At 46.6% G+C, this 20,980-nt stretch overlaps 1 protein-coding gene across 2 annotated transcripts in view; it reads left to right on the forward strand.

The window, feature by feature from the left end:
• The window catches only part of LOC136587770 (ABC-type organic anion transporter ABCA8-like), a 146,722-nt gene that overhangs the window by 16,555 nt on the left and 109,187 nt on the right, over nt 1-20,980 (forward strand). For both annotated transcript variants that reach the window (XM_066586533.1, XM_066586532.1), the window contains exons 2-9: nt 1,105-1,209; nt 2,167-2,374; nt 4,612-4,767; nt 11,188-11,282; nt 13,296-13,522; nt 15,267-15,405; nt 17,483-17,668; nt 18,348-18,495. In XM_066586533.1, the coding sequence (XP_066442630.1) occupies nt 1,105-1,209; nt 2,167-2,374; nt 4,612-4,767; nt 11,188-11,282; nt 13,296-13,522; nt 15,267-15,405; nt 17,483-17,668; nt 18,348-18,495 (1,264 nt within the window). The remainder of the gene's footprint in view (nt 1-1,104; nt 1,210-2,166; nt 2,375-4,611; nt 4,768-11,187; nt 11,283-13,295; nt 13,523-15,266; nt 15,406-17,482; nt 17,669-18,347; nt 18,496-20,980) is intronic.

Consider the following 20,980-nt stretch of genomic DNA (forward strand, 5'->3'; position numbering starts at 1 on the left):
GAAACGATTGATGATGTATTTCCAATAAAGAGATTCTTCTGTAACATTGGGCTTCCCTATGAGCTCCTCACCTACTTCAGGGGTCCTGTGTCGCCATACTGTCCCCTTATAATAACTAGCCATACTGTCCCCCTGTAGTAATAGCCATACTGTCCCCCTGTAGTAATGGCCATACGGTCCCCCTGTAGTAATGGCCATACGGTCCCCCTGTAGTAATGGCCATACGGTCCCCCCGTGGTAATAGCCATACGGTCCCCCCGTGGTAATAGCCATACGGTCCCCCCGTGGTAATAGCCATACGGTCCCCCCGTGGTAATAGCCATACGGTCCCCCTGTGGTAATAGCCATACGGTCCCCCTGTGGTAATAGCCATACGGTCCCCCTGTGGTAATAGCCATACGGTCCCCCTGTGGTAATAGCCATACGGTCCCCCTGTGGTAATAGCCATACGGTCCCCCTGTGGTAATAGCCATACGGTCCCCCTGTGGTAATAGCCATACGGTCCCCCTGTAGTAATAGCCATACGGTCCCCCTGTAGTAATAGCCATACGGTCCCCCTGTAGTAATAGCCATACGGTCCCCCTGTAATAATAGCCATACGGTCCCCCTGTAGTAATAGCCATACGGTCCCCCTGTAGTAATAGCCATACGGTCCCCCTGTAGTAATAGCCATACGGTCCCCCTGTAGTAATAGCCATACGGTCCCCCTGTAGTAATAGCCATACGGTCCCCCTGTAGTAATAGCCATACGGTCCCCCTGTAGTAATAGCCATACGGTCCCCCTGTAGTAATAGCCATACGGTCCCCCTGTAGTAATAGCCATACGGTCTCCCTGTAGTAATAAATATCCTAGCATGGTTTCCGGCATCGGCGCTGTGCACCAGCAATCTCAGCGTGATGAAAGGATCATGCTGGGTGCTGGAAGAGGGAGCAGCCGGGGCACACAAAAGACCCACTGGATCCGGGACGGAGGGCCATCGGTTCAAAACCCGGACTGTCCTCTTGGATCCGGGTGGTTGGGAGGCCTGCAACCTCTCAGACATTATATAGAGGTAAATTGTCCGTTTTACTGCTAAAATGATTGTTTAATGTATTACTTTCTAGATGGTTGAGGAGAAGCTGAGGGACACGAGCCTGTGGCAGCAGACCTTCGCTCTTCTTTGGAAGAATCTTCTGCTGAAATGGAGGAGGAAGTGGCACACAGTTCTGGCAAGTTGTCAGCCGCCTGTCTGTGAGCGCAGCAGACTTACTGAGTAGTCAGCAGAAAGTTACACGTTTCCTGTTAAAATAAGTGCATCTGGGGGAGGGGTAATGTTTCTTCTAGTGGAGAGCACCAAAAGTGTATAGTGAGTTTTTATATTGGCTTTGCAATGCCTCCTGGGGAAAAAGCCATGCAAATGAGTGATGAAATAGGCCTCTATAGCGCCACCTATTGGAATGGTAGCTACCCTATGAGTCAATATCTGTCATTTTAATAGGTCTTCACAAGTTTGGCTCACATCCCTAGTTATATTTCAAGGCCTGCTAAAAGGTATCTAAGTAAATGGGAGGTGGAAAAATGCCTCTGTAGCACCACCTATTGGAAAGTAGCTTCCCTAGGCTATAAGTCAATGTCTGATCTTTGTATGAGAATCCGAATCGCCCCCTGAATGTATGCACGCTGCACAGTATACTCAGGCTTTCTATATATATATCTCCATCCGAACATTAAAGATCCCTATAGCTCACAGCGACAAATGTTGCATTGTTTCTGATAATCACAAGGTTTATTGTTGGTCATGGATACAATGTATCACTTACATTCACTGCCTACCAACAAGTCATTGCTCTGCAGCACCCCTTATATTATTGGCAGGATCAGAAGCTTTCTTTATCTTAAGCATCCCCACGGATGAATAGAACGTTAGAGCAGCAGTAAAGACTGACACTCACTTTTGCAGTAAATGCCGACTTGTATATGATCCTGTGGCTGTGGAAAGCTGAGTGACAGCCCCTATGGGTATTGTAATGGCAGCCATTAGTCAGTATCAGCAATCCTGTGTTACAAGAACAGGTTAATAGGGCGCTGGATGTTGGTACGTTAGGGAATGCCTAATTAGGTACCTATTTTGAATATAGCTAATATCTGATGTTCAGCTACTAATGATTTCTTCTCTCGTGGAGCAGGAGTGGGTGCAGCACTTGGCGTTTGTGCTGCTTTTATTTTTCTTCACGTTGAGTCAGGGGGAAAGAGAGGTACATGAACTGATGCCGGCCGCGGACCTGGGCCGCTTGCGGGATTTTAACCTCACACATGTTGTCGTTGGCTACAGCCTGCAATCCGCTGCTGCCCACAAAATCATGCAGAAAGTTAATGAAAGCGGCTTACCACCAGGTAATGACAATGTAAGCATATATTGTATCTGCTGCATATTTGTATCTGCTTTAGGGCGCATTCATGCTGGCTATTTTCTCGCGATGCGAGAGAGTAAACGCGTGATTATGGAACCAGTGAATTTCAATAGTTTCATTCTCATTTGCGATGTTTTCACTCCTGGGATGCTGCCTGAAAAAAAATTGCAGTATGTCCATTCTTTTTGTGATACCCCTCATTGTTTCCATTGAAGCCTGCAGCAGTAGCGCCTGCCCCATTGAAAGCAATGGCAGGAGATTGGGGTCCCCTGCTGCAGTTGTTACAGCTGCAGCAGGGGGTTCCTTCAGCACCGCAGGGACGTGAGTCTGTCACATCCAGGGGTTTAAGCTTGTCAATCGGGCTGGCAGCAGCAGCGCCAGCCCGATTGAAAGTATACGAAGAACATATACATGCAATTACATTGAGTATGGGCGGTGTTGATCATACGCCTATAGAGAACAATGCACTCTCTTGTTTGCTCACGTATTATGCAATTCCTACACGCAAATGTGAGTGGAACTGCGAAACTCAATATATTTGCTTGCCTGTGAATTGCTGCATATCATATGCGTAATGCGCGGTAATCTTGCGCTCGGGTGAGCCCAGCCTTAGAAAGGGTTTATAGTATGATTTACTTTTATGATATTAACTTTAAGGCTAACTTCACATGGGCAACGCGATATGGGGCCGTGAATCCCTCCCCCTATCGCACTTGCTACCATTTAATGCCCGTGTGAAGCAGTTTCCTCGTGGTTACAGCCAATGAGAGCCAATGAACCAATCACAGCACTTTATATGATTGTCTTAGCTGCGGCGCTTGATAGTTCAGGCAAGGCGCCATTTGTTCTCTAATAAACAGGCTAATATGTGTGTGCCTGCACATATTACTTTAATTTTTTGTGCAGAATCCCTCAGCGGGACCCTCCTTTCCCGGGGGCATGAGGCCTGAAAATAGATTTTTCTTCCTTGTCCGGACGCTGCGGGTTCCCGTCCGTCACGGCCGGATCTTCTTTCTCTCTGCCCGGTGGAGGCGCTCAGCACACCGGCAGCGTGCCGCGTGCATGCGCCGTGCACTCCTTCTTTTTTTTTTTTTTTAACTCCTGCTCTCCTGCGCTCCCGCACCAGAGAGCAGAAATTCAGCTGCGGGTGTACCGCGCGACCTGACGGCTTCCATAGGCTGCAATGGAAGCTGGCGGGAGCCCCGCAGAAAATGGAGCATGCTGCGTTTTCTCTCACGTGCGGGAGAAAAAGCAAATCCATTAAAATGCCATCCGAGGGTGCAAATTTCAAGTTAAGTGGCCGAGGATGGCCACTGGATCCCTATGGGCAAAATTGAATGCGGATTCCGCATTAAAAAAAAAAAACCCAAAACAACGGCAGAATTAATGTGCTTTTTTTCTCCCTGTCCTCCAAAAAAAGTTACTAAAAGTTTTACAATACATTATATGTACCCAATAAAAAGTTATCAATAAAAAAACTGCAGTTCACCACATAAAAATACAGACCTCAAAAATAAAAAAGTTATGGCTTTTGAAAAGTGGAGATGTAAATCCCCCAAAAAACATTCTCTTTATTGCCCCCTGCACACGGGCGGAAATTCTGCGGCGGGATTTCCCGCACAATTTTCGCCCATGCCCGCCTGCATAGGATTGCATTACAAAACGCAATGCTAGGCACACAGCCGCGATTTGTCTGTGTAAAAAACACACGCGGAAAACAAATCGCGGCATGTTCAATCTCTGTGTGGGTCTCGCAGAGGTCCGCACAGGAATGTCAGTGGTGACGGGCAGTCTCCTCTCTGCGCATGCCCTGGTCGGGCGGCAGCCAGCACATCAGAGAGGAGAAGACGCCGGAAGCGGGTGACCCGCACGTCTCTGCAGGGGCACGGGTCCGTGTCCTGCTGTGAAAATTCTCGCAGCGGGATCCAACCCGGCCGTCTGCAGGCGGCCTAAGAGGTTAAAATGCCTCAGAATAAGGCTGTTTTTGTTTTCAAAACATTGGAACATCCATAAACCGCATTTTAAGTCAATAAGAGGGGTCAACGCCGTATGAGTGAAGCTTGCAAAAATGTCCTAAAATAAACAGGTAGATCTCCTATATGGAAGGGAGCCATTGTGATGACAGAGCAGACCATCGCTGGCCATGCCATTTGTGAATATACCCATCTAGGGTCATAGATGGTAAATGATGCCTGAAGATACTATATTTTCCCTTTCCAGGCATCACTATTGAGGGAGTCCCCAGCGAGACAGAACTGCGTCAACTTGTATCTCAAAGAATAATGGTCGCTGTCACTTTTGAAAATGACTTCATGTATTCTATCAAGTACATGACCGATAGTGTGCCACGGCCGAATGACTACCTAGTAGTCCGAGGTAAGTGATAGGATCTCGCAATGTAGTTCACTGAAAATTATAAAGGGTTTTACCAGAATAACACATTATGCCCTAACTTGTTAATGGTGGGGGTCTCAGCGCTGGGACCCCCACTGATCTCAAGAATAGGACTCCCATGTCTTGCTGTCCTATCATTGCCCGAGCGGGTGCAACCCCCAGGGTGACAGGAGAGCAGGACATGGGAGGGGAGTCCCATTCTTGAGATCGGGGGGGTCTCAGCAGAGAGACTGCCACCAATCAGCAAATTGTCCTCTATCTTGTGTTATTTTGGTAAAACCTCTTTTGAAGTGTAAATGTCACTTAAATATTTTTTTTTATCTACAAAGGAGGCAATTTTAAGCATTTTTTTGGTGTATATTTAATTCACCTAATCAGTACGTTTTAATAGGAAAGCCCCTCTTATAACGCTGCCCCTATCCTTATCTTGTTATGAAGCTGAGGATCATTGCTAAGGAAAAATCTCTATTAGGCCAGCTGAATGGGTATACTGCTACACTGTGCCTGCGGGTAAACTACATTTACACATTAGTACATATTATAATTGTATATTAGGCCTCATGTCCACAGGCGGGTTTGATTTGCGGAATCCTCGAGGGACATCCGCAAATCCAGCAACCCATAGGGAGGCGTGCACAAATTAATTTAAGCATGCGGATTTGTTTTGCTGACCTTTTGGTCTGGAAAACAAGTTGCAGCATGCTCCATTTTTGTGCGGATCCCGCACTCATGGCTTCCACTGAGGTCGATGGATGCCATCTGATGCCTCCCATGTAACCGCTTCACTGGAACGCATTGTATGTAGAGATGAGTGAGCACGCTCGGTAAGGTCAGTTGCTCGAGAAGCCTCGCTCATCTTGACTAACTGCCTTCTCCTCTTAGCGTGCTCAGGAGGGCAGCGGAGAGCTGGGGGGGGAGAGTGAAAGAGATCTCTCTCTCCCCGCCGCTCACCCCCGCCGCTCACCCCCGCTGCCCCCACCCCACCCCCCCGAGCATGCTCGGAGAAGAAGGCAGTTAGTTGAGATGAGCGAGGCTCGCTCGAGTAACTGACCTTACCGAGCGTGCTCACTCATCTCTAATTGTATGGCATTGTTTGAAATTGTGTAAGCCCACTAGTCACTTTGCGGTGACCTCTTTTTAGTGGGTCCATATGCTATAGCTGTGGCACCACATGACAACCACCGCTACGACAACCCAGTGCTCATAAAGGGAGTCACCCAGTAGACCAACAGCATAACTACTACCAGGACTAATCCCCCTTGGCTCTTGGCCACACCAACCCACAGACACCAGGGCACGACAACAAAAGCAGCTATGCAGCACTACACTGCGTGAACAGATCTCAAGGGCCATGGGGTGCAAGACCCAGGAGTGAAGGGAGCCAAAAAGAGGTTGCAGTAAAGTGGCTAGTAGGCTTTTACAATATGATCAAATTGTAACTGAGAACCTCCTTTTGATGTTTATAAATAATGCTGAGAAACATTAGATCAGGTTCTCCAGAAGTGTGCTCTGCGGAGCCCTTGGGGCGCCGCGAGTGACTATAATAATTATCAGGGCCCGCAACGGAGGGTCTAGGTCCCCCGCTCTAGTCACTGCTGTAGCAGTGTCCAGACAGTCTTTACTGAGGAAATGAATGTCCAGGACCTGCGATCGATATAGCAACGCGGATCACATGAGCCGGCTCTGGGTAGATAAATTATTTATGATTGGAGGAAATTCAGGATTGTTGCGTCTCCCCCTCAGAGTGGGGATCCTGTTAAGAAAACTACAAGAGCACATCGAACAATCCTGAAAGAGCCCAGAAGTAATGGCAAAAGACTAAACTGCAAAAACCTCCGTTCTTATGTCCTCTAGTAAACAAACACTGAATGAGAATTGTTTTCATAGAAGATCACTACGAAGGAAGCTGCTACTGTCCAAGAAAAACATTGCAGCCCATCTCCAGTTTGCCTGAGACTCCTTGGATGTTCCACAACACTTCTGGGAAAATGTTCTGTGGACAGATGTGCATTTGTGCAAAAAAGTTTGATTTTGTCTTAACGCCATATTTGGGGGATAAAGAACATTGTACACAACACAAAAACCTCATCCTATCTGTGAAGCGTGGTGGAGTGGAGTAGGGAGCGTCATGGCTTGGGGCTGTTTAACTGCCTCAAGGCCTTTCACTTTGTGATCATTAAGGGGTAAGAAAACATTCTACAGGGGAATGTAAGGGCAGCAGTCCATGACCTCAAGCTGAATTGACACTGGGTGATGCAACAAGACAATGACCTAAAGCACACAAGTGAATCAACAACAGATGGTTGAAAAAGATTTTGGTTTTGGAATGGCCATCTCAGAGCTCTCATCTTTTCCCTGTCAGGATGCTGTAACAGGACACAAAGTGTAGTGGCCCAGTACATGCTTTCTTGTCCCCCTCCATAATGTTATACATGTACTGTGCAAAACTGACTTGTCATTCTGTTGTGTATTGCACAGCTGCAGCATGTGGTGGGTTAAAGGGGTTGTCCCGCGCCGAAACAGGTTTTTTTTTTTTTTTTCAAACCCCCCCCCCCACCCCCCCCACCCCGTTCGGCACGAGACAACCCCGATGCAGGGACCTAAAGAAAAATCCGCACAGCGCTTACCTGAATCCCCGCGCTCCGGTGACTTCTTACTTACCGGCTGAAGATGGCCGCCGGGATCTTCTCTCTCGGTGGACCGCAGGGCTTCTGTGCGGTCCATTGCCGATTCCAGCCTCCTGATTGGCTGGAATCGGCACGTGACGGGGCGGAGCTACACGGAGACGGCATCCTGCACGAGCGGCCCCATTGAGAAAAGAAGAAGACCCGGACTGCGCAAGCGCGGCTAATTTGGCCATTAGACGCCGAAAATTAGACGGGCTCCATGGAAACGAGGACGCTAGCAACGGAGCAGGTAAGTGAAAAACTTCTTATAACTTCTGTATGGCTCATAATTAATGCACAATGTACATTACAAAGTGCATTAATATGGCCATACAGAAGTGTATAGACCCACTTGCTGCCGCGGGACAACCCCTTTAATGTCTGCAAAAGTATCAATTTTATCCTGTCACGTGGTATATGAGAGGGTATAAATGTGAGTGCTTCTGACCGGGGAAAAAGGTCTTCCATCACCTCCTTCATCTGACAGAGTAAAGCACAGAGGCCCATGGGGGCACCTTCAGCCCTCATGTGTTGAAGATGGAAGAGGAGGAGAGATTTCCCAGAGTGCTTGTGTTTGTTATGAAGATGGAGTGAGCAACTAGTGAGTAAGACTTTTTCAAGGCCCAGTGCAGAGGTACTCTTTCTTCTTCTTCAGCTGTTCACACCTGAGTGTCCTGAAGTCTGGGACCGCCGGGTGCAGGTACGTGTCCACAGTTGTCACACACAGGAGTCCTGAAGTCTGGGATCATTGTGTGGAGGCACTCATCATCAAGTCTGTGTATATGTGTTTGTGTATATATATAGATAGATAGATCAGTCTAATCATTTTGCCTGCACTTGGAATACTGCTGATTTATGCCTTGTACTGTTTGAAGCTATTATCCACTAAGGTTATTCCAGGCCCTGACTGTTCCCACACACCTGAGGTATTTTAAGCTTGTCTGTGGTTCAGTTATTTCCCCGCCGATGTTTAGGCCGGTGGGTGCCGGAACGGTGGTGTCTTTCGTTAGAACCCTTTCACTTGTCCTAATGTTTATTGGGCATCCCCATGCCAGGGGTGTCCAGAAGAGGCCCTGGTCTTGGCTGCGTGCGTCCCTTTGGGAGGGAGCCTGGTAAGTGCCGCCGTGACAAGCCAGAATCTTGCCCTCCCAGCTCCTCAGCATATGCCATGTGTCTGGGGGTTACCCTACGGGACACTGCACAAAGCACCCCAGAAATACTGAAATAAATTTACAGGGAGGAATGGTCCAAAATTCTTCCTCAGCATTTTGCAAGTGGGATTTAAAGGTTATTAAAGGGCCAGTTCAGTGACTTATTTTTTTAATTCATTTACTACATAGTTATCCTCTCCAGTGTAGATCAGTGGGCTAGTGTTAGCTTGTTTAGGCATTTCTTTTTGTCAGAAACTCTCTGCCTCTTTTTCCTCTGATGGTCATGTGATCTCAATTTTGACCATCTCAGATCTATTTGGGGTTATATATTCCTTTTCTAGTCAAATTCTCAGTTTGTGTGATGCTTTTACTTGATCTTTACCACAGAAGCTGTCTAGAAAGGGACACAGGCACTGCTATTACAGTTACTAATGATGATCACACAGCTCCTGTCACATGGTTATAATTGAGAAGATCACAGATCATCCTCTGAACTGTATACTTATGTTCTGTGGCTTAAGTTAGTATAGAAGGTGATGATAATTACACTATCCCCTCAGCAGGCACACATGGTATAGCCTCAGCTAATGCATCATGGAGTAGATGTGAAACTAAAAGTAAAAAATCTTGGCGTCAAGATGGTGGCTGATGAGCATCAGACAGGGGGCTGCACTGCAGACAAGTGGTTGCAATATGCGAAGAAGACCTCCAGAGTGTGACAGGCAATTAAGTGAGAGGGGCAGGGGTGTAAAAATGTCTCTTCACTGGAGTGGCCCTTTAAATTCAAAGGTTCACTTACTTTTTCTCCCTGCACTGTGGATGCTCAATAAAAGACCTGAATGGTACAATGGTGTGTGTTATTATTTAGTTACATTATGTTTGTCTGTAATTGTGATTTAGATAATAATCAGACCACATTTTAGTAGTAAATCTAAAATTCCAGTTAATTCAAAAGGATGCACTTACTTTTTCTTGAAACGGTATGTCTGAATTCTGTGTACAGCAGTTGGGGGGAGATGGGCGCCCCTGTAGTCACGTGCAGAAAATAGATTAAAAAAGGTATAATCAGAAAATAGAAACAGATTGGTAAAATAAATGTATGTCTATCTGATTTTAATTAGCGGAAAATACCGGTGATACATTCCCTTTTAGGCTACATTCACAGGATTACAAACTTGGCTCAATATTGTGCCCACCAACGTGTGGTTTGTTTTTTTTGTTTGTTTCCCATGTTGATGCGAACCGCTTTTGATAAAACACATCGCTTCTGTGAAATTGTGATCCTCACGCTCGTGTTGAGGTTGCAAGTGTTTCCTATTGACTTCAATGGGACATATTGCATCACACTTCGCATGCACATCACTCAGCACATGAGCGCCATCAGACGTCTTTTAAGGGGGAGGGAATGCCCAAAGATAGAACGCGCTGCGATCGCTCGTGTGAATGAATCCATTCTTAAGAATGGATTTCATGTTCGTGCCCATCACATTGCACAAAACTCGCGCAAGAACATCTCTATTGCGAATAAGCCGTTAAGCAGGTCCGGCCCCCTCTGGCAACGTACGGACGCCAGTAGTCCAACAGCATGATGATCGCTTTTTGCTGTGTGCCATAACTGCTGTAATAGGGGGTCCTAGTCTGTTAACCCTGTATGGTCTAAAGATATGTTCACACAACGATTGCATGCCCTATTCATCACGACTTTGTTGGGGATTTATTATAGTTTTTACCATTCAAGTTGTTTTTTTCATTAAAGATACTTATTTACAGCATTGGGTCAAAATTCTGCTCGCTGGGGGTCAAACTGCTGGGATTCTCACCTTGTATGCCAGATGTGAATGGAGTGATAATGCACATGCGCCATTGACTTCTATGGGATGGTGGAAGATTGTGAAGCGCATCTATCTTCACCTGTCCCAGGGAAGTGAATGGAGCGGCGGTAGAGCATGCACACTATCACTCTTCACATAGGGCATTTAGATGTGCTGGTCTCAGGATTAAACATCGACCCCCAGTTTGTGAATAGGGAATAAATGTCTTTAATGGGAAAACCCCTTAAAAATGTTGCTTTTTTATTGTGCAGTTAGCTATAAAAGCTTAATGAGCAAAAATGCAGTAAAAACAAAGCTTTGATGGCAGACAAATCCTTAAGGCTTATTCACACTTTAAGGTTATGTTACAGGGGTGGTTATGACTTAGGCCTGGCTTAGACGACTATAATTCGCTGCGTGCTGCCCGCAAGAGACACGTGCATGGCATGCATCAAGTACATTGCATACTCCGCCAATCGCCATGCATGTATGCACGCATAATATGCACCAAGATACAACTGGCTGCAATTTTTCTTGCACCCATACTTTTGATACAGTGTATTCTGCGCACAAAATCTGCGTTCACGATATGCTGTAACAACACGTTCGGGTGAGATAGCCCTTAGGAAAAAGGCATTAAAAACCTGAAAATGACTGCAGAACACGTATAATCCTATAGTGCTGCCAATATACTGTTCGCTGCTATGTCCCCCTTTCTCGCTCTGTGTTGTGATGTAGTTGGGTCCTATCAGTCATCACTATGTGTCTCTCCAGATGGCTGCCATAACCTGGATTATTGCGCTCCGGTAATGTACTGGACAAGTGGATTCCTGACGCTGCAGGCCAGTATCAACGCTGCAATTATTGAGGTAAATTATGAGCCGCTTACCATGTAAATGATGGATAATTTAAACACGACAGACATGACTGTATCCAGAGTCTGAAATTCTTTACAGTCCTGCTACTCCTCACAGCTGAGTGATTGTTATGGTGTATCAAGTCCCATCAGTCTTCTGTAAACTGGAAAAAAATCGGGCTTGCAGACTGCTACATTGTACCTGCACTGATACATTGTAACAAGTTCTTATCTATGATGTATATGGCTTGAAAAAAAGGGAGACAAAATAGTAGAAAAAAGGGTTCTGCATCAAGGGAGTATGTAAAAACACTTAAAACACAAAGTCCGATATAGGATTGAGGGCTCCTGTAGATAAGCGTATGCGTAGAGATACGCTTACTAGAGCATGACATGATTGTTTTGTGAATAGAGCGCTATCACGTGCTTTCGCACGCGTATCCATGCGTCGTTCTGTACTTTTTTGTGCTGCCGGGCCCTCTCACATCGGCGCAGGACACACCCGCACTGTTATCGAACTAATTAGTCGTCTGTGTTATCAATTCACACCGCGCAATTGCTTAGTTCTGTGCCTCATTTCTAGTGGACGGCTTGTGCATTTACGCATCACCATAGACTCCTATGTTGCTTTGGGTGCGCAAAAGCAAACAAAAATAGTGAAAATTTTGTGTTTATTCGGCCAACAGAAATGCACGCGCAAAAATGTTGAATGTGAGGGAACTCATTGAAATCAATGAGTTTTATTGTCCATGTGAAGGAGCCCTTTGGCTGCTTTCACATCTGCATCAGAGTTTTCCTGCTCTGTTCAGGGGGCAGGAGAGGGGAATCCCCTGGCTGAACAGGTCTGTCTTATGATGGAATCAAATAGCATGTGCAGACCCTATTGGCTCTAATGGGGTCCGTTTGGTTTCCGATCAGCTGTCCATCGCTTTATCGGAGGAAAACGTGCTGCATGCTTCCACTATTTTGTAGCAGAACTGTGATGGAGCCACCGAACGGAGGTTCCAACGCAGATGTGAACTCGGCCTAAGAAGGCTCATTGTTTATTGTTGTGCTGGAATAGGCACAACATTATTGTGGAGTATCTAGTTGCATATGAAGTCACTGCTAGTCATAGAATGGTAGGTTTGGAAGGGACCCCCGAGGTCATCAGGTCCAACCCCCTACTCAGTGCAGGATCACTAAATCATCCCAGGCAGATGTCTGTCCAGCCTTTGTTTGAAGACTTCCATTGAAGGAAAACTCCTCACCTCCCGTGGTAACCTGTTTCACTCATTGATCACCCTCACTGTCAGAAAATGTTTTCTAATATCTAATAGTGTTGTTGCTGCGTCTTACCGATGCTGGATTGAAGCTGCAGGTGTAATAGCCGAGCCGGTCACTGGAGAGTAGTCAGAATAGCCAGGAGTCGTTATCAGGAAGTCACGGTATACAGTAAAAAAAAGAGCGCAGCCTATTTTACTGCATATTATGAGCGTTAGAGCCCTATTGTTCTCTATCGGTGCGTACTAAACGCTGTACATACACAATTGCTTTGCATGTATGTGGCATTTATACGCAAGATTTTTTTAAGGGACAGAGCGAAAATAAATAAAATATATAAAACCAGGAAGACTGCGCATGATAGTGTGTATGAGATATGTTGTCATGCACCGTCAATAATCGCTGTCATACATGACGATATGCCGGCTAACACCACGGTAAAACTGAGTTATACACGTAATGTTTTGCCAAACGCTCGCATGAGCCTGGCCGTGTATAACTGCTTTCACCTACTGTATGTATTGTACCTGCTTTAGATACAGTAGCTCTAACATGGCAACATGTAACAGTATCTAAGGCCGAAAAAAGGTGCATTCCAGTTCAGCCTATTACGACCCAATGTTGATCCAGAGGAAAAAACCCTGATGAGGTAGAAGCAATTTTTACTGTGTCATGCAGCAGCATAAGGAAAGTTTTTGCATATGTACTCCGTTCTACCTACTGATGTGTGCGGAGAACTGACGGAGAGCCCTCTTCCTTGCAGTTGACCACTGATCACCCAGTATTGGCTAGTATGCTGTCCACTATGGCTGTTAAGATGAAATCTGCCAGAGTGATTGTAAGACCATTTCTGTACATTGCGTTCTTCATCCCGATCATGTGCCTGTGTTACGTCTCCCTCTCCTACCTGATGACCCTTTACATCGCCAAGGAGAGAAAGGAACAGAGGACGATCATGAGGATAATGGGCCTCCGAGACTTGGCCTTCTGGTGAGTAGCACAATCTGTAGATCTTGTTGGAAGTTACAGACTTCGGGCAAAAACACGTATGCGCAATTGCACTCCCCATTACAACGCCTAGTTGCGCATAACGGGGTGTTTCTTCTTCTTCTCGGACTTTTCAAACTTCATGCTAGTGCGTTCGAGTTTTAAAAAAAACTGCAGGAAGATGGGCACAAGTACACAGATGCAAGGCGATACGTTTTTTTAAGCCAAAACGCATCGTGGTCGCATCCAGAATCGCAATTTTAAAAGCGTTATATTGGTCCGACTTTCTCACGTGTGAATACACCCTTAGAACCACATGCTAGATGGAGCAGGGTCCCCAGCAGCACAGAGTATTTCAGGAGGGGTGTGCTAATCTTGTGGGGTAGTTTCACAGACTGAGGGTCATATAGTGGAAGGAGAAAGATCCTCGGCAGCACAGAGTATTTCAGGAAAGGAGTATGTTGATCTTGCAGGGGAGGACCTTGGACTAAAAATGACATTGTGGAAGGGGCTGGGTTCTGAGAGGAGTGTGCTGCTCTTGTAAGAAGGGCAGAGTGATCCATCTATCCTTGTAATGTTACATTAATAAAGATGGAACAATACCTCTGCAGCGCCACCTATTGGATGGCAGCATTCCTGCAAATCAATGTCCTAGCCTTTGTACAGGTGTGTAGGAACAATGATTGGGAATTGAAAACCAAGCCAGAATCCATTCACAGACAGCTGTTTCAGGGTGATTGCCCCTCATCAGAGTGCAGTAGGCTTCAGGCTTGGCTAGTGAGAGGCCTGTGACATAGGTCAGGAGAGATATCATCACTCCTTAAGGAGAGCACCTAGAAGGTGAGTGAGGAGACTTATAAGGCCATGCATGCTGCCTAGAACGAACAATGACACTGACTTCACACATGACCTCATTCCAGATTAGTGTTTTCTTCTCCATCCCGTCCAACATTACAACTTCTAGACACAACTTGTCTCTTAAGAGGTTGCCACACAGATATCTTTGGCCCTTTGCTTTTCATATCCATAGGCCATATATTAAGATAAACTTTTTAGGCCTGGCTCACACGGCCGAACCGGGTTCTGCATGCAGGCAGCCCGCAGTGGATTCCGGCTGTGAGCCCGGGCGGTCACCCTGTGTACCTGGTTTTTTTCTAATGCGGATTCCACAATTGAAATCCGCCCGTGTGAGCCTGGCCTAATAGCGCCACACATATTTTCCTCTAACGGTACAAGTCACAGCAACATGCTGCCATCCAATAGGCCTGTCATTAGCCAAGCCAGAAGTCTACTACACACTGATAAGGGACAAACACCCCGAAATAGCTGTCTGTGTATGGATTCTGGCTTGGTTTTCAATTCCCAGTCATTGTTCCAAAGACCTGTATGAAGGGTCAGACAGAGATTTGCAGAAACGCTGCCATCCAATAGGTGGCACTGCAGAGGCATTGCTCCATCTTTCTTATTGACATATATTTCCCAGAGGAGCATGCATGGCCTTATAAGTCCCCTCAATCACCTACTAGGTGCTCTCCTTAAGGAATGATGATATCCCTCCCGATTAATGAAGATAACACTGCATGTGACAGGAGCAGAATATAATGGATGGATCAGGGTTACCTAGAGGAACGTCCCATCGCTGACTGATATGACAAATAGTTGCTTTGTTTATAGAAATATATCTATTGCAAAAGGCAGAAATCTATGACTGCTCTTCAGTGTTCTGATCTTCTCTCTTTGTTTTCAGGTTATCATGGGGATTGCTCTATGCTCTTTATGTCCTGATTATTTCAGTCCTGATGGCTCTTGTCACAACTAGTGTTGTCTTTTTGGAGAGTTCCTATGGAGTTATCCTGCTTCTGTTCTTCCTCTACGGGATATCAATGGTAGGATTGCTAAAGCTTCTTCACCAAGTGATTTTTTTCAGAAAGCCCCTCTGGTGCTGAGTTCGTAATCCCCCTAACTCCCTCTTAGCTCTGAGTCTGTGTCTGGGTCCTGGGGTCGGGAGACCTGAGCTTGTCCTGCTGCAGTGTCCTCCTTCCGGAGCTCTACAGGATCTAGTTACACGGATCCCCCCAAATAATGGGGAATATTTATTTTGCATAAGGCCGGTGGCACGCGACCGGTTTTGGAATGCGGAATCCGCAATTGTCAACCACGAGGACGATGCGTGGTATTCCGTGTCCATTGAAAGAATAGAACATTCGCATATGCGCTCACACGAGCGGACAGTGATGCAATTTCCGCGAGTGTTAATAAAATCGCAGCATGTTCTATTTTTGTACAGATTCCGCACGGACGGCTTCCACTGAAGTCAATGGAAGCCGTCCGACCCGGGGTCTTACATGCTGAATCCGACCCGTCCGTGTGCCACCAGCAAAAGTGTTTTTGGACAGCGCTTATGTGTCTTATGTATCCATTTGTGTGATGTACACTCATTGTCAGTAACATCGCTCCCCTAAATGTTGTTGGAATGGAAACTTTCTCTGTGTGATTGTAACGTTGTTATAAGTGATTACAATATCAGAGCAAAAGCATCATTTATTGTGGAGAACCTAACCCTGGAAGAGAGACTCTAGTACCCTGTTGTACCACCTCTAGCTTGGATACAAGATGTGATACAGGGGGGCATGGAGCCTCTAGTACCCTGTTGTACCGCCTCTAGCTTGGATACAAGATGTGATACAGGGGGCATAGAGGCTCTAGTACCCTGTTGTACTGCCTCTAGCTTGGATACAAGATGTGATATAGGGGGGCATGGAGGCTCTAGTACCCTGTTTGGCTGCTTCTAGCTCGGATACAAGATGTGATACGGGTGGGCATGGAGGCTCTAGTACCCTGTTGTACCACCTCTAGCTTGGATACAAGATGTGATATGGGAGGCATGGAGGCTCTAGTACCCAGTTGTACTGCCTCTAGCTTGTATACACGATGTGATACGGAGGGCATGGAGGCTCTAGTACCCTGTTGTACCATCTCTGTCTTGGATACAAGATGTGATACGGGTGGGCATGGAGGCTTTAGTACCCTGTTGTACTGCCTCTAGCTTAGATACAAGATGTGATACGGGTGGGTATGGAGGCTCTAGTACCCTGTTGTACCGTCTATAGCTTGGATACAAGATGTGATACAGGCAGGCATGGAGGCTCTAGTACCCTGTTTGGGTGCCTCTAGCTTAGATACAAGATGTGATACGGGTGGGTATGGAGGCTCTAGTACCCTGTTGTACCGTCTATAGCTTGGATACAAGATGTGATACAGGCAGGCATGGAGGCTCTAGTACCCTGTTTGGCTGCCTCTAGCTTGGATACAAGATGTGATACGGGTGGGGATGGAGGCTCTAGTATCCTCTAGTATGACACCACTGCAAACGGAGGCAATGGTGGGTGTGCATCAAAGGCCGTAAACATAATGGGTGCAGTGAGAGCAAATGTCCTTCAGCCAAATCAAGGGTGTCCTGAGTCTGGTTTCCTTGTGTGTGTACCCTCACGCATCCACTGGTCCTAACAGTCAGTTCTGAATGGCTCAGTGGTGGACAGTTCGTTGATACGACCACCCAGGACTTCTCAAACTCTGGTAATGGGGTGAAATCTCTTCTCTGCGTCGTAGAGGCGTCTAGTGGCCAACAAGCTCCACACAAGAGGAAGAAGAGGTCACTACACACAAGGGGCCTCCGAGAGCCTTTTATAGGCCAATGAGGAGCCACTATTAGGGCCTCCGGTGACAAGACCGTCCATCTAATCACCACAACTCTCATCATTTGTATATCTGCCTGCGATGGAACTGCAGGACGAGGTTATGCAGCAAAACGACAACTACTTCTAGGCGTGCAGTTGTTTTTACAAAGCGTGTATATTTGTGTAATATATATGTGTGTGTGTGTGTGTGTGTGTGTGTGTGTGTGTATATGTCTGTTTTGTATGTGTGTGCCTTATTTCCAGTAATGGACATTTGTTCCCCCAGATTTCCTTCACTTTCATGCTGTGCGCATTGCTCAAGAAGCCTCGATTGGTAGCCATCATTGGATTCTTCGTCACACTTTTTCTTTCCATTCTGAGCATCCTGCCACTCGTTAAACCTTTGCCGAAATCGCTGGAGGTCTTCCTATGTGTTTTTGCACCATTTGCTTTTTCCATTGGGATCACACAGGTAAATACCAGAGTGCTGTTACCTCCCCACCTAAAGGCCGCCTGTAGACGGCCGGGTCCTATCCCAAGAATTCTCACAGAGGTATGCGGTCCCGTGCTCCCGCTTCCGGCGTCCTCCGTCTCTGCTATGCTCCAGCTGCCGGCCAGGCGACGCATGCGTAGAGCGGAGCTGGCCCGACAGTACTGACATTTCTTTGCGGGCCTCTGTGAGACCCACACAGAAATAGAACATGCCGTGATCGCGGCCGTCTGCCTAGGATTGCGTTTTTCAATGCAATCCTATGCAGGCGGGCACGGGCGGAAATTCTGTGGGAAATCCCGCTTCAGAATTTCCGCCCATGTGCAGGGGGCCTTAAGCTTATTATGTACTTGAATGGGACTGAGCTGCAGTACCAGGCACAACAACAACTGTATGTGCCCGGGCAAACTTAAAAGGCAGCATTTGCTACAGTGCTGTGATCCCTAAACCCAGTTGATTAGCAGAGGTTTAGCAGTCAGACCCCCACCAATCAGATATCGATCACCTATTCGAAGGATTGGCCATCATTGTTAAAGTCCTGAGAACCTTCTTTAAGTCTATAAGTAAGAATGGCTTCCATTTTATCAGGGCTTTGAAATGAGAATATTGTATTATTCACAATGGGAAGACCCCATCAAACATGGCTTACATCTGGTTTCAGACCGTACATATGGAGAATAACCTCCGGGGCGTCTTCTTGTCTGACATCGGTGGAGATTCTTCCCATCTACTGACCAGCTACTTCAGTCTGCTGCTGGACTCTGCCCTGTACATCCTCCTCACATTGTATTTTGATAAGATTCTAAAAGGTAAAGTTGATTAATATGGTGCCATTTTTGTGATCTGTTCTGCTTACGTAAGACTATGGTCTTCTCTTTCAGATGTAACATAATTGTCTACTAATGCTCTTAAGCTCCCCCTAGTGGTGGCTGCAACAGACAGAATCATAAAACTCAGGAGTGATACTGGGGATTTGGAGTGCTGTAGCAGAAAAATGGAAGTTTTGCTCAGGGTCTACCTTAACAATACATGTAGATGGGATGTGTTTTCCACAGTGGAAAACCCACAACCAATCCCCGGCATCGTTAAGTTTATTAGGGTGCAGTCTAAAAGCTCTGTGCATGCTGGGAGTTATAGGTAATATTCTGGTGCTGCGTTTACTGCAGAAGTGATGCATGTAAACAGCGGCTGCACAGGACGAAGCAGAGGGTCCCGAGTGGCAAATTAACCATACAGGTTGACGCTACTTAGCTGCACCTCCTAGATTTCAGCATTTTCAGAATTTGCATTTTGACCTTGGAAAACCCCTTTAAACTGGACAACCTGGGTTCCCCAGGTGCTGCCACCTCAGCCAACGCGATGTGCGACCAGGCGGATCCGCATCTGCCTGTCCGACAATTTAATTTTAAGGAGATTAACCCTTTCCAATCCACTGTCTGCCGTCTAAAGACATTATGATGTAAGGCTGTACAGCTCCGATGTTGGAAGACGTCCGTCGGGGTTCTCTTACTGTATATTGCCAGCCTATCTGCTGTTGGAGTCTATCCAACTTATCACTTCATGCAGTACTGGCTTTAGCCAGCGTATAGCGCCGTTGTATAACAGCAGAGAAAGAGTAAGCCCCCTAGGAAAAGCAGAATACAATTGGGATTGGAAAGGGTTAAAGGTTAGGCTGTAATTCATTTCTTCACTTGCCTCTTGTTACATGTGGAGTTACTGTGGATTTTCCGTAGAATTCACCATATACATTGCAAAATATCAAATCTGCTGTGAAAATCTGCAGCATAAACTGACGTTGCAGATTTGAAATTTCTGCATTACAGGTCATTTTACAATAGATATTTTCGCAGTGTATGGATGAGATTTCGGAAATTCTCATCGTTGTGCCGCTACTGCAGCTTTTCCATATGCAGTAGAACTGCGGAAAATATGCTGAGTTCATGCCTATGCACTTAAAGTTCAGCATTTGCTTTTAATTTTTGGATTTTATGCAGCCTAAACGATGAGTGATGATCACGAATGATGAGTGTAAATAGCAGCTGTTCAGTACTGAACGGCTGCTATGTTAAGTGAACGGTAAGTGGCGGGGGAGCGAGAGGGGAGAAATCTCCTGCAGCTGCCCCGCCTCCCTGCTGGCCGCTCTGTCAGAGAGCTGGTGATCCTCACTCCTGGCCATCAGCATGGGAGCGAGGACACACAGGGACGAGGGTGGGGCGTCGTTTGCCCGACATTCGTTTTGTGTAAATGAGGCTTTAAACACATGAACACATTGATTTCAATGATTTCATTTTCACTATCAGAATTCTCGCCCATTAATAGTACAGGTGAGAAAAGAGAGGACTTGCCCTATCTTTCCCGCATGTAGTATTAACTAGGGCAGGACCTATCTTCCTGCAGTTTTTTTCTCCCCAAACTTCTGCGCTATGGCACACAGTTAGGAAAGCCCGAGTATGGAAAAAAATATTGTTCATGCGTAGCAGCGAGTGTAGTAGCACAAATGGCTGTCTGAAACTGTCCTAAAGCAAAAGATTTAGGCCTCATGTCCACTAGCAAAATTGACTTATGGAATCTGCATTCAATTTTGCCCATAGGGATCCATTGGCCATCCGCGGGCAATTAAATTGAAATTTGCACCCGCGAATGGTATTTTAATGGATTTCCGTTTTCTCACGTGCGGGAGAAAAAACGCAGCATGCTCCATTTTCTGCGGGTCTCCTGCAGGCTTCCATAGAAGCCTATGGAAGCCGTCCGGTCCCGCGGTACACCCGCAGCTGAATTTCTGCTCTCCGGCGCTGGAGCGCGGGAGAGCAGGAGTTCAAAAAGGAAAAAAAAAGAGAGTGCATGGTGCATGCGCTGCACGCTGCCGGCATGCGGAGCGCAGCCACCGGGCAGAGGGAAAGAAGATCCGGCCGCGACGGACGGGAACCCGCAGTGTCCGGACAGGTGAGTTAAATCTTTTTTCAGGCCTCATGTCCGCGGGAATGGAGGGTCCCGCTGCGGGATTCTGCATGGAGAATCCATGCGGACCCGAATTTCCTAGTGGACATGAGGCCTTAGCGTGTTAGACCTCATGCACGTGTTCTGTCTAAAGGAAGACTGCAGGATCAGACTACACAGTGTAGACTCATGTATAGGACACAAACCGGCAACGTATTTGTGCATGAACGAGGTTGATGATGTTGATCTGCACGTGTCTGTGCTGTACTTTTTGCGCATATGGGGCCAGTTCACATGTGTGCGACTCACTCATTCCGTGGGTTAAAAAGCTATTTAGTCTAATGAGGTCCAGATGTG

The sequence above is a fragment of the Eleutherodactylus coqui genome, chromosome 13 (assembly GCF_035609145.1).
Source record: "Eleutherodactylus coqui strain aEleCoq1 chromosome 13, aEleCoq1.hap1, whole genome shotgun sequence".
In the NCBI taxonomy this organism is placed as follows: Eukaryota; Metazoa; Chordata; class Amphibia; order Anura; family Eleutherodactylidae; genus Eleutherodactylus; species Eleutherodactylus coqui.